This window comes from Macaca nemestrina, chromosome 2 (assembly GCF_043159975.1).
Source record: "Macaca nemestrina isolate mMacNem1 chromosome 2, mMacNem.hap1, whole genome shotgun sequence".
In the NCBI taxonomy this organism is placed as follows: Eukaryota; Metazoa; Chordata; class Mammalia; order Primates; family Cercopithecidae; genus Macaca; species Macaca nemestrina.
Window position 1 is genome coordinate 116,458,238 of NC_092126.1, and position 21,305 is coordinate 116,479,542.

The 21,305-nt window shown below is 40.1% G+C and overlaps 1 protein-coding gene across 7 annotated transcripts in view; it reads right to left on the bottom strand.

Moving 5' to 3' along the window:
* Positions 1–2,896: 2,896 nt before the first annotated feature.
* The window catches only part of LOC105480565 (Scm like with four mbt domains 1), a 150,043-nt gene continuing 131,634 nt past the window's right edge, over positions 2,897–21,305 (bottom strand). For all 7 annotated transcript variants that reach the window (XM_011739637.3, XM_071091902.1, XM_071091899.1 and 4 more), the window contains 11 exons: positions 20,247–20,373; positions 19,078–19,191; positions 16,996–17,038; positions 14,703–14,767; positions 11,427–11,566; positions 10,490–10,599; positions 9,120–9,295; positions 5,858–6,036; positions 5,370–5,615; positions 4,397–4,525; positions 2,897–3,558 (listed from right to left, as the gene is read on the bottom strand). In XM_011739637.3, coding sequence (XP_011737939.1) covers positions 3,418–3,558; positions 4,397–4,525; positions 5,370–5,615; positions 5,858–6,036; positions 9,120–9,295; positions 10,490–10,599; positions 11,427–11,566; positions 14,703–14,767; positions 16,996–17,038; positions 19,078–19,191; positions 20,247–20,373 — 1,470 coding nt within the window. In that variant the 3' untranslated portion in view covers positions 2,897–3,417. The remainder of the gene's footprint in view (positions 3,559–4,396; positions 4,526–5,369; positions 5,616–5,857; positions 6,037–9,119; positions 9,296–10,489; positions 10,600–11,426; positions 11,567–14,702; positions 14,768–16,995; positions 17,039–19,077; positions 19,192–20,246; positions 20,374–21,305) is intronic.

The following is a 21,305-nucleotide window of genomic DNA, read 5'->3' on the forward strand; positions in this document are numbered from 1 at the left end:
TGTGTGTTCCTCAGAAACACTTTTTGGCTTGAGAGAGGGAAATGATTCTGAGTCCCACCCTACCTAAGGCCTCCTAAAGCATTTAAATTGTATTCAGGTACCACATTAGTGACTGAATTGGTACTAGAGAGCGAGTAAAATGTATCCGGGTCCTCTGGAAGCTAAGGTCCAATGTCTTCTGTCTCACAGTGAGAATAATTTTACTTCCAGGAGAAAAGGCATATTAAGGCTAAGTTCTGAACTAGTTTTCTATGTTTGCTTCTACCATAAGTCAATAAATATTTACCAAGAAGCTCATCTTTTCCAGAGGTTAGTAAGTACCCTTCCCTGACCTCACATATTTATAACATAGATACATGCTAGGAGCCACCTGCATTGCTGAACAAAGGCAGATAGGGTGCAAGCTTCCGTAAATGCATTCCCCGCGTTAGCCACTTCAACTCTGCTTCAAATGAGAAGGATGAAGATGGTTTGCAAAGGAAAACAGCATAGTACCCAGAAGCCCGCAAAATCTAGTCAAAATGTCACAGAAAAATCTGCATGTGCAGCAAAAAGGTTTCCCTAGCACACTAATGTAGCAGTAATAGTCTAATATTGGTCAGCCAGCTTTTCAAGGTCCAGGAGGATGAAACAGTCCATTAACCTGTTTTCTAAACTTGTCAATTCAGGGTAAAAAATGGGTCATGAAAAATTTTCTGACCTCAGGCAGGCTATAGGCCCAGCTGCAGGTGAAATCCAGATAAATGCAGTCCCCTCACAATGTAACTGTTACACATTTAAGAAGTTGGTCTCTCTAAAACACAAAGTTCTTGCACCTATGTGCAACATACCAACATTTTACCCCAACATGGTGAGCTATTATCTGTCTTGAAATCTGTTTCAGCATCACAGTAACCAGAACATCATTGTTATCCAGTCCAGTCCCAGCAGCTTTGTGAGGTAAATTAAGTTCAAATTTTAAGTTAAAAAAAGTGCCCTGTGCTAAATTCCCAAACAACTATCCTCACTTACATAATATATGGGAGTCAGGGCTGGGGGATATAATTCTTTATTCAATTGCCTAATAAACTATATCTTAGTAGGAGAATGCAAGAAACATTAAGGGAAACCCAACTTACTTGACCATTTAGAGTCAGCCTTTCTCTAGGAGAAGGCTGAGCCTGAATAATCATAGTATAAACAAGCCTGTTGGGCTCTGACTCTACCCAGATCAGAGATTACTTGGGGCTGTATGTTTCGCCCTTCCGGACCTTCATCCCCTCACCTGTGAAGGGAGGTGATTATTAATTCTGTGTTTTCTGGAGAAGTCAAAAGAGAGACAAAATAAAGCATTCATTATTCTTGTGCTTGGTGAATTCCCTCTTACAGGAAATATGTTTCACTTTCCTAAATAAGATAACAACACGAGGCACTAAACATTAATTCCAGAAATTCTGTTCCATTGTTCTTCCTCAAGGGGCCCTCTTTGCCTTAGTGCCTTGACTGAACTCTCAGGAAATTTCATTAAGCAAGATCAGTACCACCACCACTACCCACCAAAAGCTTAATGTTTAATGCTAATTATTCCCTAGCATTCCCTGTATATCCTTCTCTTCCACAGACACAGAATTGTAAAAAACTGGATCTCTAAAGTTTCAAACATATTAATTTTTACTTAAATGAAGCTTCTTCTCAGGTATATCTGCTAGGAACCTAAGCAAAGAGTTAATGTCTTCATGTATGATTTAGTTGCAAGGCTTGAGTTAAGCTGGTTTATATATTATCCAATGAAGAGAGGCTCCAGATTATTCACCAATGTCCACAAAAATAGGTTGGGGTGTTGGGGAATGGGGAAAAAAATCACAATCAGTTAAAATTTGCTGTAATATTTCCTTATATTTGTAGAGCTGTTTAGAATTCACCCAGTTTGCAGGATTAAAACATTTTCAAATCTTGATAAAGAATGATTGGGTTATAAATTTGCAGGTGATTAGGATAAAAAAGCATTCAGCAAAGCAAACCATTTAAGGGAGACAACCTAGGTATGTGTTTTTCCTCACTCTTCATGACTAGAATAGTGCAGCAAACGCTATTATTATATAATAGCTAGCAATGGAATCATAAGCGAAAATTCACCTGGAGTTTCATGTTAACTTGAGCTGGGCTAAAAGACACACTTAAAAGAATACTGAGTTGTTTAAATGGGAATCCTCGGACTAAAGATTATATTCAAATTAAAGGATTAGCTGAAAAAAGTCTAAGTGTGGCTAGACAAAGAGGTTTCCAGAATCCTTAACCACGTCTCAATATTTATCCAGCCACTGAGGACACTGCTACAGAAACTCCATGCTCTGCGTTACCCTCCAAAACATGTTTTCTGTGCTGTGCTTCTACAGTGGAGACACCTGGAAACAAGGACAAATGGGCCTCGCTGTGGGTCCATGGAACGCCTACTGATTTTCACCCAAAGTAAAGACCATAGAAATGAAACAGAGGTAGACAAACAACTCTAGAGAAAAGTAAACACAAAATAAAAGTCACTGAAGTCCCCCTAAGAATGAACAGGAAGAGGGCAATTAAATGGAAATACTAACAGTCTTGGTAATGTTACTTAACACAGGCAGCCCAGGCTGGGTCAAGATGGAGAATAGTAACAGTAGAGTTCTTAGATCAGGTCAGTTAAGGAACTGGTGTAAGTGCCCACATAATGTTTTTAAGAAAGCAAACAGTTTCCCCCCCTCCAAATTCTGTCATAATTTTAGTGTTCATGTAGCTTAAAAATGGCATCATACAAAAAACCTCATACATGGCTGTAAGCTCAATTATCAACAGAGGTAGTAAAAAAAGAAACTCCTAAGAATCGATTTTAAAATGGATCAAAGTGTGACTATACATTCAAAACCCTAGAGCCACATAATCATCCCCAAAATGAACTGTTTTAATTTTAAAAAGCTTAAAAACACAATGACAATGAAGCACTGATATGCCTTTAGGAACAGTCCCAAATCAGTGCTGACTTAAAGCTAGGTCCTCTCTTTCCAAGAAAAAGAAAGCAGAGAACAAAGTTCAATCTACAATGGGAGGGAACAGAATGAAAACAACCAAAAGGGTGCTTTCCAGCAGCCTAGGTTATTCTTTGTTTTCAGGCCACACCACTGGAAATGCTTTTCTTCTTATATAAGTCTTTTCCTCACAACCTTTATTTTTTTAAAACTGCCATCTGCTGAACAAGAGATGTCCACATTTCCACCGGCAGGCGATCCACTTCTGTGCACAGTTTTTGCTTCCTCACTGTGTCCTTCCCCGAAAGTGCAAAGAGAGCAAGCTGACACCTGCAGGCCCCAGAGCCCCAGGACTATTCCAGCTCCACTTATAAAGCAGGGTGAAGGATTTGCTGCATTTGTGCTTCAAAGATCCAGCTCACTTTGGTTGTCCTTCTCAGTTGGCAAACTGCTCATAAAAAGCAAACTTGATCCTCTCTATGTGATGGCAAAGTTTGATGGCAGGGCCCAATTTTAAGTCCATGCATTCTTGAACAGTGGGAAGGGTAAGGAGCAATAGGGCCTGCCCATCAATTTCCTGGTAAAGCATAAAAGACAAATTATCTGTGATGTGCACATGAAAGGCAGCTTGATCATGACAGCCTCTCCTCACTTTAGCTTTGTCAAAACTGGAGTCCCTATGCTTTCCTTTCCTTAATTTTTCGTCTTAGGTATCACACACTTCCTTTTAAGTGACTCCACAGTCTTCCATACTAATGAAGCTTCAGAATTAATAAAGTTTTACTGAGGACAATAAAATTTTACCAAGGATAATAATCCATTCCACAGAGTCTCTGCCCCATAGAAATTTAGTAAACTTACTAGCCCTGTAACTGGCAACTAATTGTGCCATCTTTTTAAAGGGTTTCTTCTAAATCTGAAACAAAGGATTAACTATCAACTTCAATGTTTTCTTACTCTGTAACATTCAAAAAACCTGATAAGCTCTTGAACCTCCCTAACTATCTTAACAAAACGTATTTCAATGTTTAAGGCCACTGGCTGTGTTTCAGCAAGCTTGCCTTAAAACTCATCACCACTCTAGAGCCTAACATGATAGATGCTATTTTTTAAAACAAGTAAATCATTATTTTTGAAAAGATGTGGACAATTAAGCATGGTATGCTTGATATTGGAGGGATAGAATCAAATTCTTAGGAAAAATTGGAATGCAATGATAATCTGCTTAAACTATGAAGCAAGTCTGATAAATAACTTTTTTTTTTTTATCATCTTTGACTCCTAAAAATGGAATTAAGACAATTCTTTTCTTTTGGATCAAAATGTTTTTCCTAAAACTTGTAAATTGTTGACTATTACATCTATAATTTATTGCTAAAGAGGCATTATGAAAAATTATAGGAATCTGTGATTACCTGGTCTAGGAATATTCTTGCTAATGGAGCACAGTCAGTGGATCTGATGAACCGCACAACGTCTGCCACGCTCCACTTCAAGGGATTACTGTCCAGGTGAAGCCTTTCAGCAACTTCAATTCTTATTTCCTTCATTCCCCACAACACAATCAAACCAAACGGTGTTAAGGCTATTTTATTCTAAAAAATTCTAAAAAGTTATCTCTACCTAAATTCATAATCTTTCAAGACATGATTTAAAGTGGTCTTAGGACACGATTTCTCCCAGCAAAGATGTCAAAGACCCACGTGCATCAGGTACTCAGGAAATGTCTGTCTTTTATAATACCAAGTATCAATGGGAAAGAATTTATCTCAAAGTTTCAGCACAGATAATTTAAACAATTTAAGAAAGATAGGGTGCTAAAGAGAAGGGGATGCTAAGTCCAATGAGAGAAGGCTTAACTAAATAAACTACCAGGAGGAATCATTTACTGCTTCTGTTCATGGAATATTCTTAAAAAGCAATTTAGTTTTTGAACACTAACTTAATTGCTGTTCTTTACTGTTACATATATGTTATAAAATGTTCATACGTATATAGTAAATATACTAAACCAAATGGCTTAACCCAGAATCAAAAGGATAAATAACTTTTCCCACAAAACCATATATATTATGAAACATATTAAAAAGGCAGTTTTCCCAAAACTAAATGACAAGCTACAAATAAGCTAGCAATGGAGCTTTTTGTTGTTGTTGTTGTTAAAACAAGCAGCTACTCTGAGAGAGACTTTCCCCCATAAGTAGGTGATCTCAACTAATCCTTGAAACACATGTAAATCACTGTATTTGGGGTCACTTTACAAGAGACCCTGGAAATTCTACATAAGTCTGTACTGAAAGAAGTAGAATGCCAATATCACTAATAATCATATTCCAGAGGAAAATTCTAGAGAGAAAGAAATAAAAAAGAAACTTTTTTAAATGGTACCTTTGGTGAAGGAGGTTTATTTTCATCATCAGAAAACGAAAAGGTGCGAAGCTCCCTTTTTCTCCTTTGTCTATCTGGAGGCAGCGATGTGGATATCTCACTTTGGGTGGGTGAAGAGGAGCATGACTTTTTTTCTGACATTTCTGATTCTTCCTGTAGCTCATCCTGCTGCTCGGATGTACTGCCTTCACTTAGGGAATCATCATCCCCTTCATCTGGGTCATCCTCATCTTCACCCCCACTTCCCTGCAGGAAGAAGAGAGAAGTCTCATTGAAATTCAGGACATCAATCCCAGGTTTCATACGATTTTAAAAAATAATAATAGAGAAAGAAAAGAAATTCAGGACAAACCAGTTCCTGGGCCACAAAACCATCTTCTATTGGCCAGAGATCTGAGTTAGAAAGACCTGCAGGTATTCTGTGCCCATACTATAAAGCAGTGGTCACTTGGCTTTGAGACATTACAGGCACATCACAGATCTCATACCTGGGGAGAGCCCGCTGGGGTATTATCAACAGATGCAGAGGAGCGTTTCTTCTTATGAACAAAAACATTTTTCCGCCTCTTTCTCCTCTTACTGGCTTTTTTCAGGGCACAAGCTAAGTTACTATGCCCACCAGGTGGCCTCCCAATTCTTTTATTTTTCTTCTTTCCATAATAATGTGCTAAATGTGGATGACAAAATGAAGTAGCTTCATTATTTTTGTGCACCTCAAAACCACAAGAGATTTTATTAGCATAGCAAAAAACAGGTACATTGTATTTGATTGAGGTTTAAATACCATAGAGTGGAATAAACAGATCTGAAGTACACAGTTTGACTAGTACAGAATGGTCCCTCCATATCAAAGTATACAGAACATCTTCAACCCAGAAAGTTCCCATGGTCCCTTCCCAGTCAGTACCCCTTACTAGAAGCAACCACTGTTCTAAACACTATCACTATAGATTAGCTTTGCCTCTACGGAACCACACAGTAAGCACTTTTTTGTGTGTGACTTTTTTTTTTTTTGAGGTGGAGTCTTGCTCTGTCGCCAGGCTGGAGTGCAGTGACACCATCTTGACTCACTGCAACCTCTGCCTCCCGAGTTCAAGCAATTCATTTGCCTCAGCCTCCCTAGTAGCTGGGATTACAGGCACACACCACCACACCTAGCTAATTTTTGTATTTTCAGTAGAGACGGGGTTTCACCATGTTGGCCAGGAACGGTTTCGATCTCTTGACCTCATGATCTACCTGCCTCGGCCTCTCAAAGTGCTGGGATCACAGGCGTGAGCCAACGTGCCCGGCCATGTGTGACTTCTTTCACTAGGTATAATGTTTTTGAGTCGTGTGTTTTATTATATGTTTCTTTTCTATTTGGATATCTGGTTGTACCAGTGCTATTTTTAAAAAAGAATTTCCTTTCTCCCTTAAATTTCTTCATCTCTCTTGTTGAAAATCATTTAACTATGTTAAGTTTGGCTCTATTTTGGACCCTGTGGTCTGTCCCATTGTTCTATTTGACTATTCTTTTTTTTTTTTTTTTTTGAGACAGAGTCTGTCACCCAGGCTGGAGTGCAGTGGCATGATCTTGGCTCACTGCAACCTCCACCACCTGGGTTCATGCCATTCTCCTGCCTCAGCCTCTTGAGTAGCTGGGACTACAGGTGTGCACCAACACATGTCCGACTAATTTTTGTATTTTCACTAGAGACAGGGTTTCACTGTGTTGGTCAGGCTGGTCTTGAACTCCTAACCTCAGGTGATCTGCCTGCCTCGGCCTCCCAAAGTGCTGGGATTACAGATGTGAGCCACCGCACCTGGCTTGACTATCCTTTAATGCCTCTTTTGATAATTATAACTTTATGGTTAAAAAAAGAGAGAGACTAAGTCTTCCAACTTTATTCTTTTTTTCCAAATTGTTTCAGCTATTCTAGATCCTCTGCATTTTCACATAAATTTTAGAATATACATTGCAGAAATGAAACATATATATTCTAGCTGAGTTATGTATTAAAGTAATATCAAAATATAATTTTATGAAAAAAATTTAAATTTTCTAAAGGGTATGAATCCATTTGACATCATTCAAATTACTAATTGGGAAAAATTGTGACTGTCCTTCTAAATTCTAGGCTAATTTCAACTATATTATTGTGAAAGATAAATTCAGACAAAAGGCACAATAAAATCCACATATCTTCCCCTCACATATCTTCCTTCAGAGTAGTGTACTTATACATGTACTTATATGAATAGTATTTTTTACTCAGCTCCTAATAATTGCAGTTTCTTAAACTAAGTGCTGAGTCTGATACAAGATAATTCCTACCCTTACGGAGTTTACAATCCAATAAATATAAATAGAAACTAGAAGGTTAGACTTATATGATTTTGTAATTTAAATACTGATTAGAAAGCTCATCATACTAAGTATGGACCGTGGATCAGCAGCATCAGTGGCATCTGGGAGCTTGTCGGAAATGCAGATAAGATACTCAGGACCCAGATACTCACAGACCTGATACATCAGAAGCTCCATTTGAACAAGATCCTTCAGTGATCTGCATGCACTATAGTTTAAGAGGCACAGATCCCTAAAAGAAATCTTTCAATTTTAACAAGGTTAAAACCCTCCTCTGTATTGATTCTCCCAAGTGACATAGGGCTTGCAGGATTTAAGGAAAGGTAGGATCAGAATTTTGTCTTTGGGTGGCAATGCCTTGACAAGGCTCCATATTGTAAATTTCATCCTATGTGACCCCTGCCCCAGTTTCTCAAAGGAGAAGATAACCAAGGGCAGGGAACAGGTGCTATGAAAGTTCAAGGTGAGGTTGCAACTACCTCCTCTTCTATTTCCACCTCCCTAACTACTGTGGCTTCATTGCTGCTCTTCGGAGACACTAAGCAAGCTCCTGCCTCAAGCCTGTGCCCTTGATGCCCCCTCCCCAGGACACTCCCACCTAGCTCTCTGCACAGCCAGCTCCCATTTCCTTCAAGGTGTTACCTGTCAGAAAGACTTCCCTGACTTCTTGCATAAACAGCACCCCACCTCCCAGCCTTCCTCACTCTCCTACTTTGCTTGCCCACCTTGCTTCACTGTTCCCCACAGTATTTCTCTCTCTAAATTTCTTCCCTTGTTCGTTATCTGTCTCCCACATTAAAGGTAAACTCACTGAGGATAGGAATTTGTTTCTTTATTGTTGTACCCCAATGCTAGAATAGCATAACCACACAATGAGTACAAAATATATACTTGCAGATTGTATGAATGAATTACATATCCTATTAGATACAATAACTAATTTATATACATGCTATATATAAAAGTTGGCACACTAAAGCCCATGGGCCAAATCTGGCCCATGACCAAGAAAAAAATTACCCTTACATTTTTAAAAGGGTTCTTTTTTTTTTTTTTTTTTTGAGATAGAGTCTTGTTTTGTCACTCAGGCAGAGTGGAGTGGTCTCAAACTCCTGACCTCAAGTGATCTGCCCACCTTGGCCTCCCAAAGTGCTAGGATTACAGGCATGAGCCACCGTGCCTGGCCAAAAGGGTTCTTAAAAAATGAAAACACAACACATCAAAAAAGAATATGTGACAGAAAGCCATATGACCCACAGCATGAAATAGTTATCATCTGGCCCTTTACGGAAGAAGTTCGTGTGCCTCTGCTATATATGAATGTCTGTAAAGTAAAAAACCTTCCAAGATGTAAGTATGGTCAGCTGCTACGGTTAACACATTGGAAAAACATGACTCACTGTATTTGGTCTTTGTAAGTACAGAACAGTTCTCAGAACACTTATCCAGAACCATCCGTGGACCGAAGAGGTTAGGACAGCATTCCAGTTTGATACAGGTTTGCCGGCAGAATTCAGTCACCCGATCTGCTGTTTTCACTATCTCAACAGTAGCTCGATAACTCTTTCCTTTATATCTGCCATTGGAAGACATCAGATGCCAAATGTATTGGGCTAATGATTACCCAGAGAAAAATCAAACATATTAATACACCTAAAAAATATTTTTGCTTTTTGGAATATTCTATGTCCTTTATAGTTCGAGGGCCCTGAAAACAACAAGGAAGTTCTGCATATTGAACTTAAATCAAATTAAATCTGGTAAGCTATGACAACTAAAAGCTGAGTTATTTAAATTAGCAAAATTAAGCTCCTGCTTTCTGTTCCTAAGTTAAGGTTTTCAAATAGTAATTTCACTAACTGCTCTAAAAAGAAAAGTGACTTTTCACTAAGTCTTTCTTTACCCTTGGCAGTGATCCTCAGACTGTTGTCCAAGGACTAGTATCACTTGCCAATTGCCATCTGTCCATGACAAGATCAGAAAGCAAGAGTACATGTTTATAACCTTTCACACTAATTTGGAAAAGTAATTTTATGTCTCTTACATCTAATAACAAAAATTGTTCTTGCATTTTTGTGTATTAAATTTCTTATTTCCTTTTTGTTTTTGAGATAGAGTCTTGCTCTGTTGCCCAGGCTGGATGAAGTGCGGTGGCATGATCTCGGCTCACTGCAACCTCCACCTCTCAGGTTCAAGCGATTCTCCTGCCTCAGCCTCCAAAGTAGCTGGGATTACAGGCACCTACCACCAGACCTGGCTAATTTTTGTACTTTGAGTAGAGTCCTTCTTTCATCCATGAAAGAATGGAAATCTAAAAAAGACAAACAAGCCTGGTCCTTCACCACAAATAGCTGAAAAAGCCCTGCCAGAGGAAACATAAGGCCTCTGATATTATCCACAGAACTAATTCTGTGAAATTTTCTTTTTTTTGAGACAGAATCTCACTCTGTCACCCAGGCTAGAGTGTAGTGGCACGATCTCGGCTCACTGCAACCTCCACTTCCTGGGTTCAAGCAATCCTCCTGCCTCAGCCTCCCAAGTAGCTGGGATTACAGGCGCGTGCACTGTGCCTGGCTACTTTTTGTATTTTTAGTAGAGACGGGGGTTTCACCATGTTGACCAGGCTGGTCTTGAACTCCTGACCTTGTGATCCGCCTGCCTCGGCCTCGCAAAGTGCTGGGATTACAGGCGTAAGCCACCGTGCTCTGCCGATTCTGTGACTTTTTAAAGACAAGTAACAGTAAATAGTAAAAACAAGCAGTCTACTCACTTGGCTTTTAGGACTTCCCCACATCCGTGCCACACAGAGTCTTTGTCCAGCTGGAGCTCCCGAAGGACACGGCTGGGTTTGTAGGCTGCATTGATAAGTAAAGTGAGGACCTGAGCTCAGTTTTAAAGCAGAAACACAGATTGGGAAGGAGAAAAGTAGACCATTAGAATCTTGTCATCGCTCCCTTAAAATGTTAAGGTCATTTAGGAGGTTAATTCTAGTCATATGAATTAATAAATGTTAAGATAATAATAGTATCAGAGATATTACAGCCACCCAAAGATGCAAATAAGAGAGTACCAAAACCTCTTCAACATTTTTTAAATGTTATGGTTAGGAAAAAACAGGTACCATGATTTTCAAATTGCTCCAGAACATGCTTCCAAATGCTTTCCCAGCCACGGTACACACAGAAAATTATATTTGTTTGGACCACTATGTAGACAGCTGAGGCTTCTTGTGGCTAGAGGAGTCTGGTCCAGAAGCTCTGGCTTCCCCAGATCATGACTTGCCACCCTGAGGGCTGAAAGGTCTCTTATCTGTTACTTGCAGCATATCACACTGGTTGGGAAGAACAAAAAGCCCAGCAGATGTGTAGCTTTATCATAGCCACTAGGTTAATGCCACATAGCCACGGCCTCTCAGTCATAGAGTAATCTCACAGTTCACTTTTGTATAGTTCTCTTCTGGTCTCTGACAGAAGACCTTTCTACCCTGACAGAGGTGAACCTGCTTTGTGAAGAATTGTTTACGTGAATGTTTCCTAGGAAGGAGAAATAATTACATACCCTCTTCACTATCCAAAACATGAGAAAAGTTAGTAACTTTTGATAAAACCTAGAACTGTCACATCTATGGCATGTGGCTCCCTGTAGAAATGACCATAGGAGAATGCTGTGAAATTTCCAAGTTATTTTGCTCTAGGCCAGAACCTTACCTCTCTAAGGACCAGAACACAGTTCCCAGGTCCTACACATTGAGGCAGCTCAGCAATTCTTCCTTTGTTAAGATATGGCCCTGAGAAGCAACGGTGGTTGAAGTATATCTTTGGACAGCAATATTTTCCATTAATCGTAACTGGGAAATGAAGAGAAACAAATATTCAAAACAGTCATTCTCTACCCCATGTTTCCAAAGCTTGAATTGCCAGGGAGGAAAAACCAAGCACATGTACTATTATATTAATATAAACTTTGGAATTACTTACTTTGAAGCTTAACATGTTGTCTGAGAATGCTCTTAAGTAACTTACAGAGCTTATCACTCTGCTGAAATCAAACAGGGTCCTGAATTAACATGCTGATTAGTTCCTAGGTTACTGCAAAATTGATAGAAGAACCCTATCTTCTATCAATAAAGTGGAGAGTGTATTCCAAGAACACATGAGGATTCTGGGCGATCAATGATTTCTTTTCCAGGTCTTCAAAAACCAACTTTCAATAATCTATTCTGGAATATTTATAGAAATTGTCGAATATTATTTAGAATTACAGCTTGTCTCCTAAAAAACCACCAAACTAATGTTGGCAGCCTTTGATGTTGTGAGAGCTTTCCCACCTCTGAGATTTCTCAGAGGGCTAAAAGTATGCTGTGACCACATCTCTAAGTTTTTTTTGTACTGTGGGGTATAACTGGGTCTAGAGACCCTTTTCTTCAACTACTTGTCTGTATCAATACTGTCCTTCAATTTAAAAAATCCCCTCATAGTGGTAGGCTGTAAAAAATTCAAAGATACTAAAACACTGCTATAAAGCACAGAGAAGCTCTTCTAATAGATATGCCTGTTAATCCAATGTTAAGGAAAGATATGTGCACACTGCTCATTGTTGAAAGGATCCTGCAGTTCATAATGTTTTCTCTTTAATTAAGAATGCTCATGGCCAGGTGTGGTGGCTCATGCCTGTAATCCCAGGAATTTGGGAGGCCAAGACGGGAGCATGTCGCTTGAGTCCAGGAGTTCGAGACCAGCCTGGGTAACATAGTGAAGCCCCATCTCTACCAAAAAAAAAAAAAAAAAAAACAAATCAGCCACATGTGGTGGCATATGCCTATAGTCCCAGCTACTCAGGAGGCTGACGTAGGAGGACAGCTTGAGCACAGGAGGTGGAGGTTGCAGCGAGCTGATACAACACCACTGCACTCCAGCCTGGGTGACACAGTGAGAACCTGTCTCAAAAAAAAAGAAAAAAAAAGGATGGTATATCATAGTGACCAGTATGCTGGTGCTCACATTTCCAGGTGAACCCTGTAACCCAAATGCCTCTCTTCAGGATTAAGGCACTCATGCCCCCGCTGCTGGGTATGTTGGCAGCTTATAGCTTTCAGCTTTAAGTCTATTCTGGAATCACCCTGAGCTGGGTACTGCTCTCAGCAGGAGAGGGCCACCTTGCCCCTTGTGACGTGAGGAGGAAGCAGTGGCTTACTTCCAATAACTGGTCAGTAAAGTGTGGCCACCACACCTGAATTAGGATCAGCTCTGAGTGGTTAGATCAGCTTCAGGGCTCCCAGTGGAAATAGAAGAAACTTCTGTTGCAACTGCATCATGGTTCAACTTCTCTCTCTGCCCAATCCTACTTCCTTTACTCCTTCCAAGGAGCTGTTCCCAAAAATACTCCCCAATGAAACTCCTGAATATATATGTCAGAGTCTCAGACTCTGTTTCCCAGGGAACCTGACCTATGACAAAACCCAAACCAAAAGGCCTTGGCTGAGGTTGTGCAGAAGATATTAATGTCTTAAATTCTGTGGTTTCAGTAGGCATTTGAATGGCCAGGAATGCATCAAAAGCAAGGAGTTACACAGTCCTAACCCTCTATGTACAAATGATGTAATGAAAAGGCAGTGGGTAGAAGAGACGGAAGTATGGGTTTCAAATTTGTGAAGGACTTCAGTTTCATTTCTGTCCTTTCTACTCGTAAGCTGTGTGATCTTTCTGAGATTTGATTTCTCTTCTAGGCATTTACTAAATATCATCTGAATGCCCAATCTGTGCTAGAATATACACAGCCAGGATGCTAAACATTATACAACAAGCACGTAGACGTTAAGAATAGTTCAAGAGAGAACCCTGGACAAAAGGCTTGAACCTCCAGCAAGGATCTTTGTCTCATTTATCAGGCATTGCCTCTGGGACAATTTCTTTTTCCAATGCTTTATTTTTTTTTCACATAAATTGTGAAATGTATATACAAAGTATGCATATCATAAAAAAGGGTTTTAAAAAGAATAAACCTCTACCTCTCAACCATCTAGCTTAAGAAACAACACTGGGCCGGGCGCAGTGGCTCAAGCCTGTAATCCCAGCACTTTGGGAGGCCCAGACGGGCGGATCACGAGGTCAGGAGATCGAGACCATCCTGGCTAACACGGTGAAACCCTGTCTCTACTAAAAATACAAAAAACTAGCCGGGCGAGGTGGCGGCGCCTGTAGTCCCAGCTACTCGGGAGGCTGAGGCAGGAGAATAGCGTGAACCCAGGAGGCGGAGCTTGCAGTGAGCTGAGATCTGGCCACTGCACTCCAGCTCGGGCGAAAGAGCCAGACTCCGTCTCAAAAAAAAAAAAAAAAAAAAAAAGAAACAACACTGCCTGGAAAACTTCAGATTCTTTAGCTAAAGTCAAAGATGGTAACATCGACCATCTGAGCCCTTGGCACACAAGGGGTGATCAGTAAAGAATAGCTATGGCTATTAGAAATGGACGGAACGGCCGGGTGCGGTGGCTCAAGCCTGTAATCCCAGCACTTTGGGAGGCCGAGACGGGCGGATCATGAGGTCAGGAGATCGAGACCATCCTGGCTAACACAGTGAAACCCCGTCTCTACTAAAAAAATACAAAAAAACTAGCCGGGCGAGGTGGCGGGCACCTGTAGTCCCAGCTACTCCAGAGGCTGAGGCAGGAGAATGGCGTAAACTCGGGAGGCGGAGCTTGCAGTGAGCTGAGATCCGGCCACTGCACTCCAGCCTGGGCGACAGAGCGAGACTCCGTCTCAACAAAAAAAAAAAAAAAAAAAAAAAAAGAAATGGACAGAACTATCAGCCTAGAGATGATTATTAAACTAAACACATCCTAGACCGTTATAACTCTAGTCACAATTAAGAGACCCCTCTATGAAGTCATATCCTATACATCAAATGTACTGTTTTAAGTTATTTTCAGATATAGTCCATTAAAAGAAACTAAGTCTTCCTTTCCATAAGATGACATATGCTTATACCTGACTCTGTGGAGTTCAGCTCCTGATTCCTCAGGCCCTCATGGACAGTCCTCGAGGATGGTACTCTGGGTCGAGAAAACACAGTAAAATAGTGAGATAATCCTTAAGATCAGTAAAGTGTGAGGCTTAGTTTCCTTCAAATCTAAGAAGAAAGCAAACATGGCATGTTGCAAAATCTGTAACAGAAGGTACTCCCTTGATGATTTTTTTTTTTTTTTAAAGAACAAAGCTGGGCGCTGTGGCTCATGCCTGTAATCCCAGCACTTTGGGAGGCCGAGGCGGGCAGATCTCAAGGTCAGGAGATAGAGACCATCCTAACATGGTGAAAACCCATCTCTACTAAAAATACAAAAAATTAGCTGGGCGTGGTGGCGGGCACCTGTAGTTCCAGTTACTTGGGAGGCTAAGGCAGGAGAACAGCGTGAACCTGGGAGGCGGAGCTTGCAGTGAGCCGAGATCGCGCCACTGCACTCCCGCCTGGGCGAGAGAGGAGACTCCATCTCAAAAAAAAAAACCAACAAAACAAAACAAAACAAAACAAAAAAAACAATTGTTTTTAAAACTATATACAGGGCATAATGAGCCAATGGATGTCTGTATACAGCATTGTGATACTACATATTCAAATTTTCTCTTCATTTATTGGGCAAAAAAACTTACAAAATTTCTTGTGAGATGCTTAAACCACAAATAAACTACTCATTTTTCAATAGTCAAAGAACAGAAACTTTATATAGGGTCTGTTTTCTTCATCCATTGGTTTTCAAATTAAAGACAAATTATGTTATTTTTAAAAACCCAGAGGCTTATTCTGTATATAGCAATCACTGAAAAAAGGCTAATTTATCTTTTAGAATGCATCCTAACTAAAGCTTTGGATCAGTTTTGGCAACTAAGTCAAGGAAAAATCCAAAGCCAGTCTTTTTTTCATTATCATCTCACTTCTCTACTTGGGGTAAATGTCTATGGCCCTTCTCTCCACTTCTGTTGTTAGTTTTATTACCCACAAAGTTACAAAGGTTTAGGTAGTTATAGAATTTGCTATATACAGAATTGTTTCCCCCTACTCAAATTCATATGTTGAAGCCCTAGTGCTCAGTGTAACTGTATTTGAAGATAGGGCCTTGGGGAGGTAATTAAGATTAAATGAGGTCATAGGGTAGGCCGTAATCCAATAGCACTGATAGCCTTATAAGAAGAGAGGGGTCCGGGGGTGCCGGGGAGAGAAAGATTTTTCCACCATGCAAGAACACAGCCAGAAGACAGCCATCTGTTAGCCAGGGAGAGTGCCCTCACCAGGAACCAAATCCACCAGCACTTTGATCTTGGATTTCTCAACCTTCAGAATGTAAGAAAATAAGTTTCTGTGGTTTAAAGCAGGGGTCCCCAACCCCAGGGTCACAGACCAGTACCCATCCATGGCCTGTCAGGAATGGGGCCGCACAGCAGGCAAGGGAGCATTACAGCCTGAGCTCAGCTTCCTGCCACGTCGGCAGCAGCATTAGATTCTCACAGGAGTGGGAACCTCATTGTGAACTGTGCGTGTGAGGGATCTAGGCTGCACGCTCCTTAGGAGAATCTAATGCCTGATGATCTGAGGTGGAAAAGTTTCATCCAGAAACCATTCCCCACCTCAGTCTGTGGAAAAACTGTCTTTCACAAAACCGGTCCCAAAAACGTCGGGGACCGCTGGCTTAAAGCCGCCCAGCCTGTGGTATTTTGTATGGCAGCCCCAGAAGATTAATAGAGAATTCAACACCCAATGTTTTAAAACACACATATACACACAGAAACCTTTGTACTTTTAAGGTTTGAAGGCATTACTAATTAACTGTTTCTCAAAAGCTATGTGTGCAGGTATGTTACAAATGAAGAATTTCTTGATGGGCACAAAGTCACTCCTTTGAATGTGTCTTTTCTTTTAGAGTTGTCTTCTACCCCAAGCTTTATTTTTGTCCACTGTGACAAATCATATCCTAATTTACAATTTTTGCTCTTCCTTAATGAATACCAGCATGGGGACTCTTATTTTCTTTCTTTTATTCAATTACCTTAAGGTTCTAAAAGCCAAAGAAAACTCAATTTAGACACCACCTTGGGAATGCATTGTACCCTTTTGTATATAATGCCATTTTAGAAAATACATATACTCCCAAAGTATACAAATGATCAAATGTTGAATTAAAAAATTATGCTTCCATCTGAGAAAATGAGGAAATACACCCTCTGAAATAGTTATTTTTCTAGATATTCTAACTTGTGAACTGTTCAGACACATTATTACATTACTTACTGTTTTTCTGGCTGAACCACTGCAATTTTCCTCTGTTTATGTACTGTAGGAAGAAAAAAAATATATAAATGCCAAGAAAAATAAAAAGACAAAGGAAAATTTATGTGTATTAAGGTTACATTAGCATATTTAAAACTTGGTTCTGTGTGAGAGTGTGTGTGTGTGTATATATACACACATACAGTACTATAAATTAATGCTTATGTCTGAATATCTAGACTGAGACACATTTTCTTGGTAGCGGTCTTTACACAAAGAGCAAAAATAATATTTTCAAGGCTCCCTGGGTCAGTAAGTGTTGGGAAAGCTGAATATCCACATGAATGAAGTTGGACCCTTACCTTAGATCAGTGGTCCCCAACCTTTTTGGCACCAGGGACTGGCTTCATGGAAGACAATTTTTCCATGGACCAGGGGATGGGGGGGTCGTTTCAGGATGAAACTGTTCTACCTCAGATTATCAGGCATTAGATTCTCACAAGGAGCATGCAACCTAGATCCCTCATGAGACAGTTCACAGTAAGATTCACGCTCCTATGAGAATCTAATGCCGCCCCTGATCTGACAGGAGGTGGAGCTCAGGCACTAATGCACACTCGCCTACCACTCACCTCCTGCCATGTGGTCCGGTTCCTAACAGGCCATGGACCACTACTGGTCCATGGCCCAGGGATTGGGGACCCCTGCCTCATATCATATATAAAACTTAACCCAAAGGGGATCAAAGATCTAAACATAAATATAAGGGTTAAAACTATAAAACTCTTAGAGAAGAGCACGGAAGAAAACTATAAAACTTATTCTTAATAGTCAAAAAATGGAAACAATTCAAATGTCCATCAACTGTTAAATAAACAAAATGTGTTATATTTATAGCATGGAATATTATTCAGCTATATAAAGGAATAAAGAACAGATACACACTACAACATGAATGAACTCTGAGAGCAGTACGCTAAGTGAAAGAAGCCAGTCACACAAGACCATGATCCCATTTATGTGAAATGTCTAGAATAGGCAAACCTATGGAGACAGAAAGTAGATTCGTGGATGCTGGGGGTGGGGATTGATTGCTAATGAGTACAGGGCTTCTTTCTGAAATGATGAAAATGTTCTCAATCTGACTATGGTGATAGTTGGTATGTCAATTTTAACACCATAAAGCTGTTTAAAAAGGGGGAAAGTGGGTTGCCACTTTTGAGGTTAGGTTGCAGAAAGACTCTGGCTTCCATCTTCCTCAACCTCTGTTGCTCTCTCGCTTCCTCACTCTGATAGAAGCCAGTTGTCACGCTGTGAGCTGCCTTACGGAGAGGCCCACATGGCAACGAACTAAAGGAAGGCTCCAGCCAACACCCAGCAAGGAGCTCAGGCCCTCAGTCCAACAGCCCACAAGAAGACGCATTCTTCTTGTGGTCTGAGTGTTTGTACTCTCCAAAATTCACACTGAAACTTATCCACCAATGTCCTGGTATGAAAAGGTAGGGCCTTTGGAAGGTGATTAGGTCACAAGGGCAGAGCCCTCATGATGCAGAATAGTACTCTTACAAAAGAGACCCACAGAGCTAGTAGTCCTTCCACCATGTGAGGACATGAGAAGGTGCCAACTATGTACCAGGAAATGCGCCCTCACCAGACACTGAATCTGCCAATGCCTGGATCTTGGGCTTCCCAGTCTCCAGAACTGTGAGAAATAAATTTCTGTCATTTATAAACTTCCCAGTGTGTGGTATTTTGTTACAGCAGCTAGAATGCACTAAGACACTTGCCAATAATCATCTGCATAAAGCTGGGAGCAGATCCTCCCCACGGTGAGCCTTGAGATGACTGGAGCCCTGGCTGATAATTGAGCACAGCCTGTGAGAGACTCAGATCCAGAGGACCCACCTAAGTTGCACCCAAATTCCTGACCCACAGAAACTGTAAGGTATTAAATATTTGTTACAATAAATAACTTCCTGTGCAGGAACAGATAACCAGAATGTCATTTTTTTTCTCTGAAATGTCCAGATTAGTTTTAACTGGCAGCAGCCACACAGAAGATTATTTAACAATCAATCCTCTAACCCAGAAATAGACAGATACCTCGTGCTCGGCGAGGAGTGCTGAGGGGGTGGCCGTTGGTTTCACACCAGCCCAAAGGAAATATATCCATGGATTCCACACTCACAATATATTCAGGTATAGGCTTCTTAGAACCTGTTTAGATTTAAAACAAAAACAAACAAACAAACAAAAAAACCTTTTTTTAGACCATTAAATAACCTTCTTCATAAACTATTTTCTAGATAATGTTCTACTCTTGTAATAATGCAGACACAAGTCTCTTGACACAGAAATCATACATTTTCATGTATGATAAACATTATGAAAAAAAAGTAAACTGTCCCCCATGTAAAACTGTATCAGGACCAAAATGGGTAGAGAATATACAAGGTGACACTTAAGCTAGGGAATAGCAAATAAGAAACTGGAACTACCACTGGTATCATTCAGACGGTTAGTATCACAGTCATTTCAGACAAATAGAAACCAAATGGCAAAGGTGACAATTCTACTCAATGAGAACATCAGTTCTGGTACTTCGGGAGTAAGCCAGAAAAGAACAGTGAATTCAAATCAGGAAGTGATTTGGCAAGTTGCTGAACAAGGATTGCATAAAAGTCTACATTCAATATTACCCTTGATATCTGCATTAAATGCCAATTCTACAAATCAGAAATAGTAGGTACCGTCTCAAAGTCTGACTATTTGGTAGCAGGCTAAAAAAGCAGCTCAGGACATATACAGTAACCATAGCACTGAGTACTCATGCAGTGCCTTGCATTCATAAACCTGTCCAATTATTGAGTATTACTTTTAGTACAGTTTATCATTTGTACTCTATATACTTTTTAGTTCCACTGGGCTACAGCAACCAAAATATTATCTCTTCAATAAGCTAGGTGTTAATGTTCATGCTCATATAACTTGGTCACATCAAAATACATGCTATTTGACTTATGTTTTCCCCTTCCAGAAAATAGGGGACTCTATAGTAAAGAATTTTTATTTGTATTCATTTCCTAAAATTTGAAATTTGAAAGCCAAGGACAGAAAAATAAATGTTTCGCTTAGAGTCTTGCATTACAAAAGTCTCTGAACAAGATCCCCATTTAACTAATCCATTAAGTTTAACAGACCACATTACAGGATTAAACAGGAAGCTCAAAGGAGAGTGGTCACAGGAAGGCTTCTGGAGTGCTGGCACTCACCCTCCAGCTGGAGCCACAGGTAGGAGCCTCTCACTGCAGTGATGGTAGCAACACACACTTCCTCAGGGAGAAGGGGGTTCACCGCCTCAAGCTTCATGTTCTCTTTAAATTCATGTTCAGAAATTAACTAGAAAATGAATGAATCAAATCCATTTACTGGATTAACATAGTATCAACTCATGTGCTCAGCTAGAAAACCTTTTTCAAGTAGTATTTAATCCCTAGGTTTAAATATAACATTTATTTTGCATTGTTTTGCTTTTTAATGAAGCAAAAGGAAAATGTCTGCCTTTCTTGGTGTTATAGAAGTATTCAGGAAGTACACTCTTTGATGTCAGATATTCCTGCATTACTGACCTTGCTCAAGCTGTATAGCCTCTTTTTGCCTCAGTTTCTTCACCTGTCAGATGAGGTTGAGAACTCCTATCTGGCTGTGCTATTACAAGGTATCAATGAAATGAAGTCTCTAAGGTTGTGTATCCTGAATCAAGTGGCTATCAACACTGTTGACTCACTTCCCCTCACATAAAGCACCCCATCATACCACAAACTGCCTGGTTCATACTTGTATGTGTATCATAAAAGGCAGTCAGGATAAAGAATGTTTATCAACAGTGAGAAAGGGTCATTTAAAACAGAAAAATATCCAGCACCCGAGTCAAAAGGGACAATTGAACATCTGCATTTGAGTGTTCTCTCTTCTGACACCTAACTTAAAAAATTAAAGTTGTTTTTGGTTTGCTTCTGTTTTGAAGACAAAAACTTAACATCTGTATTAAGATGGATGTAACAGGAGAGGAAACAACATTTTATAAGCTAAAATTTAGAACAGGATCTAGAAACTAAGTTAAAGAAAGGCGAATCTACGCTGGCAGTAAAGAAAGTGAAGAACCAGGTACTAGGCAACTGGAGGTAGAGGAGACATAGTCAAAACAAGAGATTTGTTGAAAACATTTAAGAAACATTTAGGTTATGCCATTGGCTCCTCGACTCCATGCATTAGGGAAACCATTCCTTCCTCTCCCCTACAGAAGGTGAGACTTATCCTCTGGATAGGGT